Source organism: Portunus trituberculatus, chromosome 13 (assembly GCF_017591435.1).
Source record: "Portunus trituberculatus isolate SZX2019 chromosome 13, ASM1759143v1, whole genome shotgun sequence".
In the NCBI taxonomy this organism is placed as follows: Eukaryota; Metazoa; Arthropoda; class Malacostraca; order Decapoda; family Portunidae; genus Portunus; species Portunus trituberculatus.
In genome coordinates, this window is record NC_059267.1 from 6,956,812 (window position 1) to 6,976,641 (window position 19,830).

A 19,830-nucleotide genomic window follows, 5' to 3' on the forward strand; every position below is an offset into this window, starting at 1 on the left:
TCTTGGGGCACTACACCTTCCCTTAATGAGGCATCAATTACTTCACAAACTTTTTCCGCCAGTTGTTCCCTGCACTCTCTTAAAATCCATCCTGATACCCCATCGGGTCCCACAGCTTTTCTCACCTCTAGACTCCCCATCATATTCTTTATCTCCTCTACAGTTACTTGAAACTCCTCCATAGTCCCTTTTCGTTCCATTACCAGTGGCTTGTCAAAAGCAATCTCCTTTGTGAATACCTTCCAAAAGCATCCGTTCATAACCTCTGCCATTTCCCTGGGATCCTCACTGCAGACTCCATTCACTTCTGTGTGTGTGTGTGTGTGTGTGTGTGTGTGTGTGTCTATAGAGGTGCTGGGTCTATGCCTGGCAGCTCTACCCTTCCAGAGAGCAGAGGTGATATAGAGTGGCTTTTAGGTAAGGATTAGGATGTGTGTATATGTGAGTGCAGGGTTGTGTTATTAGACATGTGTGTGAAATGGATATGCTGAATGTCATCAAGTTAAGAAGACAAAATTACCTTCTGTTTTTCCTCTGTCTTCTCCTGTTTTTCCATGGAAACAGATTTTACAATGCTAGTAAGGACTAGACTAGGAAAAGGGTTAGGCACACTGAGCACCATTTTAAATTGTACACATCACCCTTGCATCACACACTACACAGAACAACCATCACCACTACCACCACCACTATCACCACCACCACCACCACCACCACCACCACCATAGTTGCATCTCAGTGTGGCACCTCTGCTCATCACAACACAATAAGATGAAGTGCTGTCCTTGCTCTTGGTGTTCTGTGTGTTTGTAATGTACTCTTTGGATGTCATGGCCTTCATTATTATTATTATTACTCTTATTTCTTTTACTTGCTCTATGTGTGTGTGTGTGTGTGTGTTTATGTGTGTGTGTGTGTGTGTGTTTGTGTGTGTGTGATAAGAATAAGGTAAGTTAAGTAAAAATTTCTTTCTTTTAAGTTCCAAATCACTATGCTTCCCTTGAGTGTCACTTGAAAGATGTGAATGGCTGACTTGCACTGCAGCAGTCACCACTATATACAGAGCACTGCCAAGCCTTGAGAGGAAAGAGGCGAGGCAACACAAAGATTAAATGATCATAGTATGGCCTTAGAAAATCAGAAGATATAAAGTAAACAGTATTTCACCTCAGCAATCAAACCTGGCAGTACACTAAAAACAAACCCATAAAAAGAAAAGGAAATGAGAGATGTAGAAACATGGCACTTAATTATTTCTTTAACCAGAAAAAATAACCAAGTAGAAAGTGACACAAGATAAGAAAGAAGCATAGCAGCCCATATTAACCCAACATGACTCTTCACTCCCCACAGACAGCGATACAGAAGACAAGCCCCAATAAAAAGTCTCCGCAGGCAGTGTCCCCAGTGAGCGGGGGGCAGAGAGGGGGAGGTACCATCACCACCAACATTGGCGTGGGGGGATACACTCGCTCCCCCACCAAGTATCCATCCGGCACCACCACCTCCACCAGTGCATACACCAACAAGGCCGCCTCACACCCTCTCTTTGCCACCTACTCCCAGCACGCCACAATCTCATCCACAGCCTACAGGGAACTCCGGCAAGGTGTCAAGTGATCAGAGGTAGTGTGAGGCACCTCTTGTCCTGCTGCCTTATACTCCTACTCATTCTGTCCACTCATTGTTTCATATCCATGCCTTGTTTCTCAGTGTCTCATCTCCATCCTCCTGACTTCACTTTTCCTTCTCCTTTATTGTTTTTAATTTTTTTGTCCTTATCCATTTTCTTTTCTGTGCTGTCTTTTTCTTCTGCCCTTTTGTTTTGTTTTGCTTTTTTTTTCTATTAGTTTCTTCTCCTTATCTTTATCTTTCCCACTTTTCTTTTCCTTCTTGTTCTTATCAAACCTCTCATCTCCCAGCGTTGAGTCTTCACTTCCTCTTTTTTTCATTTTCTTCAGCTGTTTTACCTTATATTTTCTTGTCCTTGTCTTCCTCTTCTCTCGCACACATTCTTAATCGAGGCATTTTTTCATCTCACTTAGTTTCTTGTAAGCATCCACACACACACACACACACACACACACACACACACACACACACACACACACACACACACACACACACACACACACACACACACACACACACACACACACACACACACACACACACGTACTGTTGTAAGATGCACCTGTAATCTTAACTACTAGTATTAGCATTTGTACAGTCAGTTCTCTACTTTATATACTCAAGGAGTGTTAATGTGCAACTCATTAGCAGCCGAGGAGATGCACTTGCCTCCCTCTCTCTCAGGCATCCTCAGCCATCCACTTCTCACCACACATAGCTCAGTGCATTACCTACTTGCAGCTTGATACTGATTCTGTCTATTCTTGTAAATACTTGCCTATGTATACTACTAGTAGGATTTTGTAATAAGAGAGCTGGTCCACTCACTCCATTCCTCGTTCGTACAATGTTCTTAGTTCCGTAGTGACAGGATGAAGGGATAAAATGATGCAAGGGTTTGTTTTTTTTCCTGTGCCATAGAAGAAGACATCCACATTAGTGATAATTTATTTCTCAGCTAGTCCACTTGTCAGCACCATTGTAGCATTCATAATTACTATTGTTATTATTATTATTATTGTTATTATTATTATTATTATTAGTATTGTATTATCATTATTTTTTTATTTATTTTATTTTTTTTTGTAGGGTGAAGTCTGTCATTCTGATGTACCATACATTCCATCCTCACCTACCGACACACACACACACACACACACACACACACACACACACACACACACACACACACACACACACACACACACACACACACACACACTCAGTTGAAGTGGTAAGACTCAGCATGCATTACAAGACTCCATATCAGGGCTAATTTTAATCATTGTTGCTGTGAGCAAGTGGTGAAACACCCTCATGGGGCCTCCAGCAGTGTATACTTTTCTTAATCCTGACCTGCTACTCTCCACACACAAACAAGTTTGTAGTGTAGTGCAGAGGTGTGATATCATGCATTTCTTGTATTGGTCTGTGTAGAACTGTGAGCCTCAGTTGTTTATGCAACAGATCTGGCTGTCTCGGTGGCTCTGCTTGGCACCATCAGGCTCTGTTCACACTGGACAGGGTTAGACATGCATTAACAAAGACTGATAGTGTGACAGAGTATGGAGGGCATTCACAGTCCACCACTGAGGAGAATCTGTAACAGTGTGTGTGTGTGTGTGTGTGTGTGTGTGTGTGTGTGTGTGTGTGTGTGTGTGTGTGTGTGTGCACGTGCACATGTGTGTGTCTGTGTGTGCATTGCCCCACACACTACCTTTGTGTCTACCAATGGTAGTTGTGTCACTTTTTACACCACCCTGTCCTTGGCTTGGTGTGAGTGTGGCATCTGACAGACACACTGATCAGCATAAAGTATGAAGTAGCTTGATGAGAATTGATGACACAATGCAGTACATTATGTGCCTTTGCCAACAGAAGCCTGAACAGACCACGTCCCTCCATGAGCCCCGGCCAGGCTGCCTTGCCAGTCACTCAGATAGTGTGCAGGTGTCGTCAGGTTTCCTTAGTTGTTGCAGGATGGGGAGGCAAGAAGCAGGATAGTGTAATCAAAACATTGATCTCTGATCTCTTTTTATTATTTTTTTTGTGAAATGGCACTGCATTGTGATGCCATTGTTGTGGTGCCTTAAGTCAATCAGCTATTGCCAACCACAGCATGTGCCATACAATTCCTGTGTTGTGGTGCCTTAAGCCAGTCAATCAGTGTGTTGTCAGCCACAGCAGTGCCATATGACCACCATCCACTAATTCATAAGAGTTAATGACATTTTTAACTGGGTGTATGGAAGTAAAGGGTGATGGTGATGACCCTCACCACTCCACAAAAGTTGAAATCAAAGGAAGACACTTGGAACCTTGAAGAGAAGCTTGTGCTCACTGCCACTGTGAAGACACAGATAGGCATGACTCTCAGGCCTCTCTTCTCACTCCACATTAATGGTTTGTTGTAGTGGAAGTGTGAGAGGAACAAAATGTGTGTGTGTGTGTGTGTGTGTGTGTGTGTGTGTGTGTGTGTGTGTGTGTGTCATAATTGTGTGATGTTGTGTCAGGAATTAGAATCTCTATGAAGGGAAGAGGACAAGTTTGGAGTCATTTCATATTAATTGATTAATTTTTTTATTCATTTATAAAAGGTCACTCACTTGTCACAACCCTTAGAAAAAGTATGTTGCTTTATTTTAGTGACAGGTGTCTTGATGTTCCTTTCCTTAACCAGTTCAGGTCAAAAGACAGAAGAAAAAAAAAGAAAAGAAAAAAGCACAGGGTTTCAGAATTTGGCAGAGTTTCAGAGTTGATGAGTTTACCAATGCTTTGTCTTTGTAGCAAGCGATAAGAGTGGGGAGGAAAGTGGTAATATTCATGTACCACTGGCTTGACACAGTAAACCCTTGATGTAGTGAATATCAGATACAAATAATGAATCCATTAAGCCTATGAAACGAGCCTCGCATTTAATGAACTCCAGATCACTGCAGCTGGAGTTTGCCAAGTGTATATCAGAAAGTGGTTTGGATCTGCAGGAGACTGACTGCTATGACCACTAAAAGGATAAATGTTATTCACTGGTCCAAACACAATCAATTGATCAAACAACAGACTTGAAGTCTGTTGTTTGTATTACCTTGCAGAGCTGTGCCGTATTGCCTAGTGATATGCCTTATTTATTAACTTGGGTGTTTTTTAAAAGTCTTACTGTACAAATGTTGTACTCAGTGATCTTTTGAATGTAGCCACCAAGTTGCTTGTTATGCCGAGGGTTTACTGTGACACAAGAGTCTGTATAGGAGAAGATTGAAAGCATTCAAAGGAAGGTGTTTTTGACATGCATTTTTGGTCTGGTTTGGTTAGAATGATCAGTCCTGATTTGGTGCATGACAGAAGGTCTTTCATGTAGTTCTTAAGGCCCTGCTTGGGGTGGGAGGGAAGGTAGTACTTAGGTGAGTAGGTAGGTACTATAGGTGTGCCATACAACGCTAATGGCTGACTTTTGCACTTTAGCTGTGATATATGACCGTATGTATGTTTGCATATTATGATTTTCTAATCATTACTATTACACTTTTGTTATGTTCATTTTTTGTTACTACTACTACTACTACTACTACTACTGTATTTACAATTATTTTTATTTTTGTATTTGTTTTCCTACATTGTCAGAGCCCAGCATGTATGTAGAGCTCTGAGCAAGAAGTGTTACTTAACATGCAGTGTTTGTGCAATGGTACTGATCTCAAGCTTCTATGCCACTTCTGTTGGTGTGCAGGTCATGTAACATAATAATTTGTTGCGGTATAAGTGAAGTACTGAACTACATAACTTTTGACTATTGCCGTGTTCATGCACATTACTGTCTATCCAGTATTTATTCCGATCTCAGAAGAGTTTCCTTGTGTGATCCAAGACATATCCTGAATAAACATAAACAGACTACTGCTATGGAGTCATTATCCATCTAGCCACTCAGTGTATAATGCAACAAGGAGCGGCACTGTGGCAGGGGGGTGACTGTGCCAGGTCACCAAGGCGCCAGCAGGACTCTTTGTGTGAGTAATATAAGTGCGTATGTCGGTGTGTGTGTGTCTGAGATTAACTAATGTACACAGTATATGAATGTGTGAATGCCGTATTGTCACGGGCATCAAGTGTATGTTTTTATCCCTCGTGTTTCGTTCAGAGTATCATGAAGCCATGAAGCTGCGAAGCGAGCCGACCGGCAGTTCTACTCGCACCAGCGTATCCACTGTCTTCCTTCCCATTATTGTTCAGCAGTTTTTTTTTTTTTTTTTCTTCGCCGCCACATTTCTACCACGTCACGAACACCTGAGTGACCTGAGAGACACAGGGCAGAGGTGAGAGACCACCACCACCACCACGTCAAACGCCGCCAGGTGAGCTGACCGCCGTCTGCTGTGCCGCCTCTCAGCTGGTGCGTTATCCCTGAGCCATGTCCAGGTAGGTTAGACTCGGTTGGTTCAAGATTTGTTCTTTTGTGAAAGTTGTAGGTAGTGCAAGTAGTTTTAACCATATGTGATCCCATTCATAGATTTGCCAGTCGTTTATTTGCTGGTATCAGTTCAAAGCCTGCATGTCAATCCCTTACTACTTGAGCCACCCGTGACCCGTCCCACCAAGCTCGCACATCCATTTCACTCTGTCCAGTGTGTGCTTAATGCAGGGTTGCCAGACACTACACATGAAAAAAGGACAGACCTGCTTTAAAAAAAGGACATTTGCCTCCAAAAAAGGACAGCACAACAAAAAGTGTGTATTATATATATATATATATATATATATATATATATATATATATATATATATATATATATATATATATATATATATATATGTGTGTGTGTGTGTGTGTGTGTGTGTGTGTGTGTGTGTGTTAAAATGTGTTTAAAAGTGTTTAAAGCAGTGAGAGAGAGAGAGAGAGAGAGAGAGAGAGAGAGAGAGAGAGAGAGAGAGAGAACTTGCAGGGTTATATGAAATTTAACAACATTTAGGCTAGACTGGGAGGCTGGGAGTGGGAGCGCTTTTTAAGGGAGTTGCCGGTTGCTTATTATAGTTACCAGTCTGCGATCCCACAGAAAAATCATAAGTTTATAATATGCTCGATTTATTTTCATATAACACAAGAACAAATATGATAAAACAATAAAAGATAGGAAGTTGCAGAAACAAATTTATTGACTGCGTGTTTGAAGGTTTGACCGGATCCGTGGTTCACAATGAATAAACAAATAAATAAATAAATTTTGCTGAAAAAAGGACAGAAAAGGACAGATTTTGACTGTCCTTTTTTACAAGAAAACTTAAGGACAAACAGGCTAAAAAGGACAGACTGTCCTTAAAAGGACAAACATGGCAACCCTGGCTTAATGGTCCAGATCGCACAAGCATATAGCATTGCACTTCCTACACATGGAAGTTCACAGTTGTGACTGCAAGGTACTTACAGTTGCATCTCGGGTTGATAATTTCATTCGTTTCATAACGTAGCTCGTATCCTGAGAAACTAGTCTCGAAACGAATTCCCCATCTAATTTAATGGAAATCCAATTAATGCGTTCCTTACCCGGAAAATATCAATATGAAAATCAATTAACATTTTTTTTATGCAAAATTAATTTTCTAATAAATAACTAAGTGATATACAGTGGCTCCTCGCTATATGGGTATACAAAGAAGCACTTAAGATGGGTTCATACGTGTCTGTCAATATGCGACTGAAATTGCAAGTCGCAAGAAATATCGACTGACCCCTTCTAGTGGGAACACGTTCATACATAGCGACTGGGAAATATCGGCTGGTTGGCGGAAAGTGAATGTAAATAAATAAGATGTCTTCCTCCGGTGACGATCAAATTAAATCATCACAAGTATTCAATCCTCACCTCCAACAACACTCTGCATAGAGGGAAACAGTTCTTGGAGAGTGGCAGCTGTCTCATCGAACACCGATTTGCGTGAGCTTTTTTTTGCTGCATAATTTATTTCTAGGATCAAAGATGTGCTCTTTTTTTCCCTCACCAACTCCAAAATCTTCTCTACATCGACACAACATCAATAACATCCGTGACGTCACAACATTAATCGACTGAACATGATCAACATGTCATTTTGGTTTTGTTTTGCGACTGGTTTCTCCAGCCGATAGGCACCAAACTCTACCGACTTTCAATATCAGTCGCATGTTGACACGTGTGAAACCACTGTAACACTGTGTGGAAGACTAAACTTGGGTGGAGTGCAGGCGAACGCGCGTGTGTGTGTGTGTGTGTGTGTGTGTGTGTGTCTACTGGTCACCCAGCTTGTTACCTTACGGAGCGAACTCACTGGCAAGCTCATAGACCGATAAATCTTCGGGTTGGACTGATACCAAATCACACCACACACCGGGACAGCGAGGCCACAACTCGAATTACATTCCGTACCTACTTGCTGCTAGGGAAACAATAGGCTCTCCCCATTTGCCTCCGAGACTAGAACCTGGGCCTTCTCGGTTGTGAGAAGAGTGTGTAAACCACTACACTACGCGGTGACCTCATACTGACCGATTTTTCGGGTAGGACTGAGACCACACCACAGACTGGGACAGTGAGGCCACAATCCCTCGAGTTACATTTCGTACCTATTTAATGCAAGGTGAACAGCGGCTACACTACGGTATAGCTAGACCGTGGGCTACATATTAACAGAGTGGAAGGCAGTGTTGCCAACCCCTACAGACTACTTCGCCCTACACAGACACTGAAATTGCCCTACATTTTCCTTCATTGCCCTACGATTCAGGATGAATCATGAAAATATCTCGATATTAGTTGGTAGTTTTTTTATTTATATACTGCTATATAGCAACAACAAAAATAATATGTTTTCTCTTGTTTAGTGCAGGAATAGACCTACATCTTATCTTTCTTGAAAAAAAATTGAATATATAATATAGATATTTGGCCTCTCTAAATCAAAATCAAGCTTCTTTTCAAAAATAAATAAATATTCTTATTTTGATTAACTGTAATTTTATTTTTTTAAAAATTAGTACCTTTTTTTTAGCATATTTCCTTTCCGTTTACATAATTAATCTTTTGATGCAAAATAATTATCACTCATACCAAGAAATCGTAATTGCCCTACGTTTTGCTCAAATTTTGTAAAATTGCCCTACCGCCCTACAGACCAGGATATGAGGCTAAATTGCCCTACGCGTAGGGCAATTGCCCTACGGTTGGCAACACTGGTGGAAGGAAGGGACGTGATGGGACAGTGATAAGACGGTAATGGGGCGGACAATTGACTAGAAAGCTGTATAATAATGTACTGAAGGGGCGACGTGACGTGTGGGTTTGTGAGTGAGTGGATAGTGAAGGGTAGTTAATTATGGGACGGTGATGGGACAGTCATGGAATGGACAGTCTGTGCCAGGAAGGTGTGTCGTGCTTGAAGGAAACACATGTGGACAATATAACAATATAACTGGTGGAGGGTAGTTAATTAGGCGCGTGGTAATTAAAATGCGTCCGGTGGTTAAGTAGGTGTTACTAGTGGGTGGCGCCATATGACTGACCCCCGGTTGTTGCGGCGCCTCACCTGTCACTCAGTATTGTAATAGTAGAATACCGCATTGCAAAGTGACCGTTATGGTGTATTCTCAGTCTTAACCGCTTCAGTAGCATGACTCGTTTCCAAATTTATTCCGGTGACTATTTGGTGATTTTATATAGCTTCAGAAACTTATGTGAGGAATTAAAATAGCGAAAACTGTGGCCATTAATCTGCTGACCTCCATACACCCTTTCTAATATCAATAAAATGTTCTAATCGTACACAGTCTCAAGGTAAAGATTCCTCCCAATACTGAATGGATTAAAATAGGGAAGACTATGGCCATTAATCTTACGACCTCCATAGACTCTTCCTAATATCATAAAATGGTCTAATCGTACACAAATCTCAAGGTAACAATGTGTCCCAGTACTGAAGGGGTTAATAGTCTGCTGCTGCTGCACCGCCTTGCCATAACAGTCGCTGAGTTGCAGTAGGCCTATTCACACAGCCTAGTAAGTGAAGGACGGGTCAGTCAAAGTGTTCCCTGCAACGGCTATCACTTTGCGTCTGCGTCAAGTTACACAATACACTCGTATAGTTAGTTATTACATACACTGCCCAACCCGATATAGTTAGTGGGTTCAGGTACAGCCTAGTACAGTATTCTGAAAAGTTTTGTTCTCTCACCATCACTACTTTCCAAAGGCTCCAGTTGAAAATACTCGTATCTTTAAGAGTAATTTTATGGTTCTAGTAATAGATTGGCAACATTTCTAGTTTATTAAAAGGAGAAACGGTCTTGAAAACCCTGCCAGTTATCTCTGTGGCCTTGTAAAATTTTCGTGGTGAGAGAATAAATCAACTAGAGCCCTTTGAAGGTGCAGTGTGGCCATCTCAGCTGGCCACCCAAAGGGACCTGACCAGCGGTGAAGAGGCGGCCGGGGCAGGGCGTTGGGGGGGCGTAAACTGTGTACAAATGTGTTGGCGGTGGCGGTGGTGTGTTGGTGAGGGTGTTGTCAGTGTGTTGTGTATTGGTAGTGGTGGTGGTGGTGGTGGTGGTGGTAATTATTGATGGTGTTTGGTTCTTTTGCATCGTAAATATTGATTTACTGACTGGCTGATGGAGTGACTGATTGACTAACTGAATGACGAATAGATTGGCTGTCTGAGAGATTCACTGACTGGCTAACTGAATGACTGACTGAATTATCGACAGAGTATCTGGCTGACTATTTGGCTGACCGACTGACTGATTGATTGATTGATTGATTGATTGACTGACTGACTGACTGACTGACTAACTAACTAACTAAGTGACTGATTAAAGGAATTAATTAATGACTAACTGACTGACTAAGTGACTGACTGACTGACTGGCTGGCTAACTGGTTGACTGGCTGAGTGACTGGTTGACTGACTGACTGACAGACTAACTGCTAATTGGGTAGTTGACTGACGGCGCCGGTCCTTGACACAATGCTAATTGGGTAGTTGACTGACGGCGCCGGTCCTTGACACAAAAAAAAAAAAAAAAAAAAAACACCGCGCGGTACGAGGGCGCTAAGAAGTTACCGTAGGAGATGTGTGGTGCGCGTGGCCCGGCGCGTGTTGCCATACGCGAGTGTGCACGTGTAGCGACCTGCCAAGTGTGTAGAGAACCAGTGAAGACGACAAAGGCAAAGGGAATCGGATAAGCGCCTGACACCACGTGTATTTCACCCACGCCCACGCCCACGCCTGTGCTACGTGGGTCCGGAGGCGTGTAGGTCTAGAAGTGTGTGTCGTCAGGGACCGTCCAGTTGACACGACACGGTAGGCGAAGGTTGGCGATGCAGTAGGTAAAGCCGTTGTGTCCCTCGCCTATCACTGACACACTGCCGTTCATGAGGGCAAAGGTGGGCAGGTGCAGGTACTGGCAGTGTGATGGTGGTGATGGTGGTGGTGGTATTTACATGCTTGTGTGAAGATAGATAGATAAGCGGGGAATTTGATAGGTTGATAGATACGTAAATAGACAGTTGGATAAACAAGCAGATTGATGGATAGGTAAGCAGATAGGTAAGTCAATAAATTCGTTTATAAATAACAAGGTAGTAGATGTGTATATACGTAGATAGAAAAATGTATACTTAGTATCTTTTCACCCTGGTTTACTGTCAGAAACACTCGTATATCAGGCGATAGAAATAGGGAGTGAGAGAAATACTATAGCCTGTCTTTTAAGCACCTTGTTTCTTATCCCACGGGAGTTGCCAACACTCGCTGTACAACTTGATACAATTTAATATTTTCTGCTTTGACAAATAGTCATAGCTGGACACGATAACGAAGAGAAAGATGTCACCCTGCCAATATAAATAAATAAATAAACACACACACACACACACACACACACACACACGGTCCGGTAGCTCAGTGGTTAGAGCGCTGGCTTCACAAGCCAGAGGACCGGGGTTCGATTCCCCGGCCGGGTGGAGATATTTGGGTGTGTCTCCTTTCACGTGTAGCCCCTGTTCACCTAGCAGTGAGTAGGTACGGGATGTAAATCAAGGAGTTGTGACCTTGTTGTCCCGGTGTGTGATGTGTGCCTGGTCTCAGACCTATCCCAAGATCGGAAATAATGAGCTCTGAGCTCGTTCCGTAGGGTAACGTCTGGCTGTCTCGTCAGAGACTGCAGCAGATCAAACAGTGAATACACACACACACACACGGGAGTATGAGTGGTGCGGTGGGTTAAGGCAGCGTGGGTTGGAGTCCCTGTCGTGCCGTGGCAAGTTCTCCGGTGGAACATGTAGGTAGCATAGCAGCGTTCACTCGCTTCATGGAATATCATTTTTTTTTTTTTTCAAAGTTCTCCGGTGGAGCATGTAGGTAGCATAGCAGCGTTCACTCGCCTCATGGAATGATATCATTTTTTTTTTCAATCATTCCATCCTTCCATCTCCAAAATCTCCCTGCTACTGTCTTAATTAACCCTCACACTTTACAACATAAAGAGTAACCATTAGTAATATTAGAGAGCAACACTATTATTATTACTATCAGTGTGTGTGTGTGTCAAAAGTGACCTTAATTGTGCAATTTATACAAAATTAATTCATACTTGCACTGTTCTTGTTATTGTTATCATTGTTGAAAGGCGTCGCTTCCACCACTAACATGGCACTGCCGGGCGCACTGAACGAATGGACGACAAGAGTTTGTCACCAGTCACCAGTCACCAGTGCCTCCCAAACGTGAAGCGATGGTCAGGTGAATAGTCAATACAACTAGGACGTCAAATTGTGTGGTCAAAAAACACACTTGTCTAAAAGTACATCATGAAATTGTTTGAGGATTAATTAGGTGTGTGTCTGTGTTCATTAACACTGGTGGCAGGGCCCAGGTGGCAGGTGGCATCCCCGCCTCACTGAAACAAGCTGTTCAAACTATCACTTCCTCATTTCAGTGTTATGAGCATTGGCAATAGTATTTACGCGTCATGCCTGTAGGCCTACATGCTTCATAATTAGAGCAGCAAAATGTGGATACGTGGGTTTGGCTGGTTAAAGGATTATGTCTTGACGTTTCAGTATTGTGACAATTGGATATATTATGTTCCGTAACTACGTGCCATGTCCTCACAATGATGATGATGATGATGATGATGATAATAATAATAGTAATAATAATTAATAGTAGTAATAATAATAATAATAATAATAATAATAATAATAATAATAATATTATTATTATTATTATTATAATAATAATAATGATAATAATAATATTATAATAGTAATGATGATAATGTTAACAATGTTAATGAAAACGATGATAATAACTATGACAATTGTAATAATGATAATAATGATGGTATTAATAATAATAATAATAATATTAATAATAATAATAACAATAGTAATAATGGTAATGAGTAATAAAATTATATATATATATATATATATATATATATATATATATATATATATATATATATATATATATATATATATATATATATGTGTGTGTGTGTGTGTGTGTGTGTGTGTGTGTGTGTGTGTGTGTAATTCACCTCGGTTGCCTGCTGGTCACCCAGCCAGTTTTCCCCATTACGGAGCGAGCTCAGAGCTCATAGACCGATCTTCGGGTAGGACTGAGACCACATCACACGCAACACACACCGGGAAAGCGAGGCCACAACCCCTCGAGTTACATCCCGTACCTATTTACTGCTAGGTGAACAGGGGCCTCACGTTAAGAGGCTTGCCCATTTGCTTCGCCGCTTCCCGGGGCTCGAACCGGGCCCTCTCGATTGTGAGTCGAGCGTGCTAACCACTACACTACGCGGATGTGTGTGTGTGTGTGTGTGTGTGTGTGTGTGTGTGTGTGTGTATGAAGTTAGATAGGCAGATAGATAGATAGATAGATAGATAGTCAGATAGACATAGATAAATGGCTAGACATAAAGTTATAAGTAAAGGAATGTGTGACGTGAGTGAGATGGTTTGAAACCTACGTGGGCTATCACCGGTTTATACTAGAGGTAACAATGGTTATATAGAACGATGCTCACCGAGAGTGGTTAGTTAGTTGATAAGTGTCTTTACTGCAAACAAGGGAGGGAGGAGGAGGGGGGCAGTAGGAGGAGGAGGTGAAGCGGAAAGCAGTGTGGGGCATTGGAACGATTTCTTCTGTAGACGTTGTGCAGGTAAGACGTGTGCGACAGGAACTGTGTCTGGCTGGTGCACTGTTGGTCTGGTGTCGTTCCTCGCGTGGCGTTGTATTTCGGGCAGGCATTTTAGACACTGTACAGTGATGACGTGTGTTTAGTGAAGGACTTTTGCCTGTGTCTCATGAACAGGAGTATTTGGAAGTTCCCTATTATGTTTTAGAGGACAGGAAGTGGTGCCTGACATTTCGTGGAATTTTGTGTTTATAACATCGGTTTTCTATTTGATGAAAATTAATCCGCATTACAAGTTACAATTCCGTAATGAAAAACGCGTTGGTGTTCTTTTAATGGAAAGAGCCTCGTAACCGGTTTGTTGAGCGCAGCACATGCTCACGAACTCCGTGGCTTTGGTGTGCAAGGCTGTAAGGTGCTGCTCACAACACCTGGTGTAGGCGTATCCACGACAGGGCTTGGGTGTGCATTGATAGCAAGGCTGCAAGGTGCTTTTAGTGGCTCTTGGATCTCCTTTAGCGTGTCTCGCCCTCTCCTCAGTGAGAGGTGGCGCAGATGTAGGCCAAGCTGTCACGAACCTTGGTATGAGCTACGTGTAGGGTTTTCCGTGGGTTTCTTCTATTTCCGTCTTGGTGTCTCGTGTTCTGATTTAGTTGTATATCAAGTGTGTGTGTGTGTGTGTGTGTGTGTGACTGTTTGATCTGCTGCAGTCTCTGACGAGACAGCCAGACGTTACCCTACGGAACGAGCTCAGCTCATTATTTCCGATCTTCGGATAGGCCTGAGACCAGGCACACACCACGACAAGGTCACAACTCCTCGATTTACATCCCGGATCTACTCGCTGCTAGGTGAACAGGGGCTACACGTGAAAGGAGACACACCCAAATATCTCCACCCGGCCGGGGAATCGAACCCCGGTCCTCTGGCTTGTGAAGCCAGCGCTCTAACCACTGAGCTACCGGGCGTGTCCACTGAGCTACCGGGTGTGTGTGTGTGCTTGTGTGTAATTCACTGTTTGATCTGCTGTAGTCTCTGACGAGACAGCCAGACGTTACCCTACGGAACGAGCTCAGCTCATTATTTCCGATCTTGGGATAGGTCTGAGACCAGGCACACACCACACACCGGGACAACAAGGTCACAACTCCTCGATTTACATTTCGTACCTACTCACTGCTAGGTGACCAGGGGCTACACGTGAAAGGAGACACACCCAAATATCTCCACCCGGCCGGGGAATCGAACCCCGGTCATCTGGCTTGTGAAGCCAGCGCTCTAACCTCTGAGCTACCGGGCCGTGTGTGTGTGTTTGTGTGTTTTTTTTTTTTTTTGTTTTTTTTGTGTGTTTGTGTGTTTGTAATAATAATAATTGTGTTTGTTTGTGTGTTTGTTTGTGTTTTGTTTGCGTTTGTTTGTTTGCGTGTGTGTTTGTGTTTGTTTGTTTTGTTTGTTTGTTTGTGTGTTTGTTTGTGTGTGTTTGTGTTGTGTTTGTGTGTGTTTGTTTGTGTGTGTTTTTGTGTGTGTGTTTTTGTGTGTGTGTGTTGTGTGTGTGTGTGTGTGTTTTGTGTGTGTGTGTGTTTGTGTGTGTGTGTGTGTTTGTGTGTGTGTGTTTTGTGTGTGTTTGTAACGATCCGAATAGTAGATAATGCTACATGAAGCGTATTCAAGTGCGTGCGTGTGTGTTTCACTGTTTGATCTGCTGCAGTCTCTGACGAGACAGCCAGACGTTATCCTACGGAATGAGCTCGGAGCTCATTGTTTCCGATCTTCGGATAGGCCTGAGACCAGGCACACACCGGGACAACAAGGTCACAACTCTTCGATTTACATTCCGTACCTACTCACTGCTAGGTGAACAGCACCTACACGTGAAAGGAGACATCCAAATATCTCCACCCGGCCGGGGAATCGAACCCCGGTCCTCTGGCTTGTGAAGCCAGCGCTCTAACCACTGAGCTACCGGGTGTGTGTGTGTGTGTGTGTGTGTGTGTGTGTGTGTGCGTGCGTGCGCGCGCACGCTCGCTCGCGTGCGTGCGTGTGTAACGATCCGAGCAGTAGATAATGCTACCTGAAGCGTATTCTGTAATTACAAGCGCGTTGACTTCAGTGTATCGCCGTTACATGGCATCTTCGCTCTTACTTGAGGCGGAGGGAGCCTGAACACCAGTCTGTGATTACCCAGTTGTCTATAACATGCCAGCCACATTTACAATTTAGTTTTGCCCATGCCGGAATCCGTCCTCTCACCGGATATCTTAAATTAGAAATATCTGTGCATTCTTAGTGTTAATGTAACTGATTGTATAACTCTGAAATGGCAGAAATAGTCTCGCGTATGGATTGTTCACCAAGGAGGAAGTGTGGGAAGGAAAACCCTAGTGACAAACATGCGGTTAGAGATTGGTGTAGGGTAGGGGCTAATCTCATTGTTGAGGTCAATTTGACCCGCCTTGAGTAAATCCAGGTTGTTGGGAGTGGGTGCCCCAGGCTGGGTGACACCAGGTGGGGTTATAAAGTTAGTGGGATATTGCGATTTGTTAATGAGTTGTTGGGTGTCGTGATGTTTCAGGCCCAGTTTCGTATGTGGTGTGAACCAGTGTACCATTAAATGTAAAGTTGAGGCGGAGTGTTAGTGCTGAAGCGTCACGGCACAAGTCCTTTGGTAATATATTCAGTTGCATTTAATTTGAGGCCAGTCACTCTGAAGATCATTTTCCCTATATCATAGGAAAGGTCTTGGTTTTGGCATGGACTTAATGTCACAAGCAGGTGAAGGATGTTTCTTGATTGATGATTGGTAACTTTATTGTTGCAGCAGTGTATACAAGGAAGAAGGTCGGGTCATGCCGGCCACCCAGTACATGTTTTTTTTTTTTTTTTTTTTACATTACAAGGGCACTGGCCAAAGGCAAACAAAGTGTTGGAAAAAAAAAATCCCGCTGGTTGCCAGGCCCTGTTAAGAGGAAAGTAGAAAGAGAAAAAACAAAAATCTAAAAGGAGGGTCCAGTTAACGTAAGAGGTGTCTTGACACTCCTCTTTTGAAAGAGTTTAAGTCATAGGCAGGTGGAAATACAGACACAGGTAGAGAGTTCCAGAGTTTACCAGTGTAGGGAATGAAGGAGTGAAGATACTGGTTAACTCTTGCATTAGGAAGATGGACAGAATAGGGATGAGAAGAAGTAGAGAGTCTTGTGCAGCGAGGCCGCAGGAGGGGAAGGCATGCAGTTAGCAAGTTCAGAAGAGCAGACAGCATGAAAACAGCGGTAGAAGACAGATAAAGATGCAACATTGCGGCGGTGACTTAAAGAATCAAGACAGTCAGTTAGAGGAGAAGAGTTGATAAGACGAAAAGCTTTAGATTCCACCTTGTTTAGTAAAGCTGTGTGTGGATCCCCCAGACATGAGAGCCATACTCCATACACGGGCGGATAAGGCCCTTGTACAGAGCAAGCAGCTGGGAGGGAGAGAAAATGGACGAAGACGCCATAGGACACCTAACTTCTTGGAAGCTGATTTAGCAAGAGTAGAGATGTGAAATTTCCAGTTTAGATTTTTAGTGAAGGATAGACCGAGTGTGTTTAATGTAGAGGAGAGGGAAGTTGAGTGTTATTGAAGAAGAGAGGATAGTTGTCTGGAAGGTTATGTCGAGTAGATAGTTGTAGAAATTGAGTTTTGAGGCATTGAACAAAACCAGGTTTTCTCTGCCCCAATCAGAAACAAGTGAAAGATCAGAAGTTAGGCGTCCTATAGCATCTCGCCTTGAGTCATTTAATTGTTGTTGGGTTGGGCGTCTGTTGAACGCTGTTGAATAATGCAGGGTGGTATCATCAGCATAGGAGTGGATAGGGCATTGAGTCAGATTTAGGAGATCATTGATGAATAATAGAAAGAGAGTGGGTGATAGGACAGAACCCTGTGGAACACCACTGTTGATAGTTTTAGGGAAGAACAGTGACCGTCTACTACAGCAGCAATAGAACGATCGGAAAGGAAACTGGAGATGAAGGTACAGAGAGAAGGATAGAATCCGTAGGAGGGTAGTTTAGAAATTAAAGATTTGTGCCAGACTCTATCGAAGGCTTTCGATATGTCAAGGCCGACAGCAAAGGTTTCACCGAAGTCCCTAAAAGAGGATGACCAAGATTCAGTTAGGAAAGTAAGAAGATCACCAGTAGATCTGCCTTTACGGAAACCATACTGGCAATCAGAGAGAAGGTTGTGAGCTGATAGATGCCTCATTATCTTCCTATTAAGGATAGACTCAAAGGCTTTAGAAAGGCAGGAAATCAAAGCTATAGGGCGGTAGTTAGAAGGATTGGAGTGGTCACCTTTTTAGGGACAGGTTGAATGTGAGCAAACTTCCAGCAAGAAGGATAAATAGAAGTAGAGACACAGATGAAAGAGTTTGACCAGGCAGTGAGCGAGTTCGGAAGCACAGTTTTTGAGAACAACAGGAGGGACTCCATCCGGACCGTAAGCCTTCCGAGAATCAAGGCCAGAGAGGGCCAGGAAAACGTCTTTATAAAGAATTTTAATTTTAGGGATGAAGTAGTCAGAGGGTGGAGGAGTAGGAGGAATATGCCCAGAATCATCCAAAGTTGAGTTGGTAGCAAAGGTTTGAGCGAAGAGTTCAGCTTTAGAAAAAGAAGAGACAGCTGTAGAGCCATCTAGAGTTGAGTTGGTAGCAAAGGTATGAGCGAAGAGTTCAGCTTTAGAAAAAGAAGAGACAGCTGTAGAGTCCATCTCCAGGTCGTTCTCCTCAAAAGAGGACGCAGACCGCGGAGGCGTGTGGTCCGGCACAGGTAGGGGCTGGGCAGTTTAAACTCCTTCATTGGAGGAGTGTATAGGATATCGGGAATTGTTCGGTCTTGATGTTAAAGGTCCTTTAACATAACGAGGTAATATAACGGTGTTAAAGGTAACATAACGAGGGTGATAGAAGCAAAATTGTAAGTTTCGTGATCAGAAGAGAATGAGGAATGCCGGTAATTTTTTTTTTTTTTTATGAAGTGAGGTTTGGGCAAAATGGAATCCACTAACTATTTAAGAGCGCACCACACACACCACACCACACCTGCCCTGCAGTTGAGGACAAGGTTGTTCATGATTAAAGTGTCAAGGTAAATGCTATTTGTTACAGATCCTGCCACTACTGAAGGGAGAACCAAACCTGCGGCAGGAAACTGACTCCTCTTGCACTGGAAGACTCAAACTAGTGCAAGACTCAAAACTCAATGCACCTTCCATGGAGGAATTGGATCCTAACTCGCACTAGTCTGACCTGACAACACCAGGCATCATCCAAGGAGGGAGGACACCTGCCTCGCTGCGCTTTCCTTGATCTTGATATTGATACTATAGGCGACTCGGGATCACTCCTGAGCCGGGCCTTTGGATCGGCAGCTCCTGTAGACGACAAAAAAAAAAAAAAAAAAAAAAAAAAAAAAGGAAACGCCACATTCTCTCCAGAAACGTCTTCACCGCCTCAATCATCCTTTCATTCGTTTCTCTACTCAGTCCCAGCAACACCACCATCCACTCCTCCCCGTCTTTTCCACTCTTTCGTTCCTATTATGCCCTAACTCGGTCAACACCACTTACATCATCTCATACCTGTCTCTGGCATACTTCACCCACTCCAGCATCACATGCTCCACCGTCTCGTCCTCTCCCGAGTCACACATCTGGCACACTTTGCTGCGGGACTCGGACCACCTGTAACTCCTTGCATTCACATCCATACACTGTACCCTAGCTCTGAAGAGATCACCACCCAGGCTTCCATCGTACCACCTCTCATACATCGGGGCCTCTTTCACCTTGTACCATTCCAGAGTAGTCTTTCGTTCCATCCCATTCCTCCACTCCTTCAGTCCCATACTCTTCACATCTGTCTATCTCACTCTTCCACTTCCTCACATCCCATTCTGTTCCCACTCTGCCTCCTTTTGTCACGACCCATTCCAGCTCATTCTGATTCACCCCAGCCATTCTCACTGCCCACTCAACCTGTAGAC

At 43.3% G+C, this 19,830-nt stretch overlaps 1 protein-coding gene and 1 long non-coding RNA gene across 4 annotated transcripts in view; both read left to right on the forward strand.

Annotated features, from left to right (window-relative positions):
* Positions 1 to 5,527, forward strand: part of LOC123502993 (extracellular signal-regulated kinase 2-like) — a 37,352-nt gene extending 31,825 nt beyond the window's left edge. For both annotated transcript variants that reach the window (XM_045252324.1, XM_045252325.1), the window contains one exon: positions 1,354 to 5,527. In XM_045252324.1, coding sequence (XP_045108259.1) covers positions 1,354 to 1,620 — 267 coding nt within the window. In that variant the 3' untranslated portion in view covers positions 1,621 to 5,527. The remainder of the gene's footprint in view (positions 1 to 1,353) is intronic.
* Positions 5,528 to 13,771: 8,244 nt separating this feature from the next.
* LOC123503194 lies at positions 13,772 to 19,244 on the forward strand. 2 transcript variants are annotated; one of them, XR_006674361.1, is made up of 5 exons: positions 13,772 to 13,834; positions 16,629 to 16,676; positions 17,452 to 17,456; positions 18,550 to 18,615; positions 18,954 to 19,244. It is a non-coding gene; the product is annotated as an uncharacterized LOC123503194 (long non-coding RNA). The 2 variants fall into 2 exon arrangements; XR_006674362.1 differs by having other exon boundaries at positions 13,793 to 13,834; positions 16,632 to 16,676.
* The last annotated feature ends 586 nt before the right edge of the window (positions 19,245 to 19,830 follow it).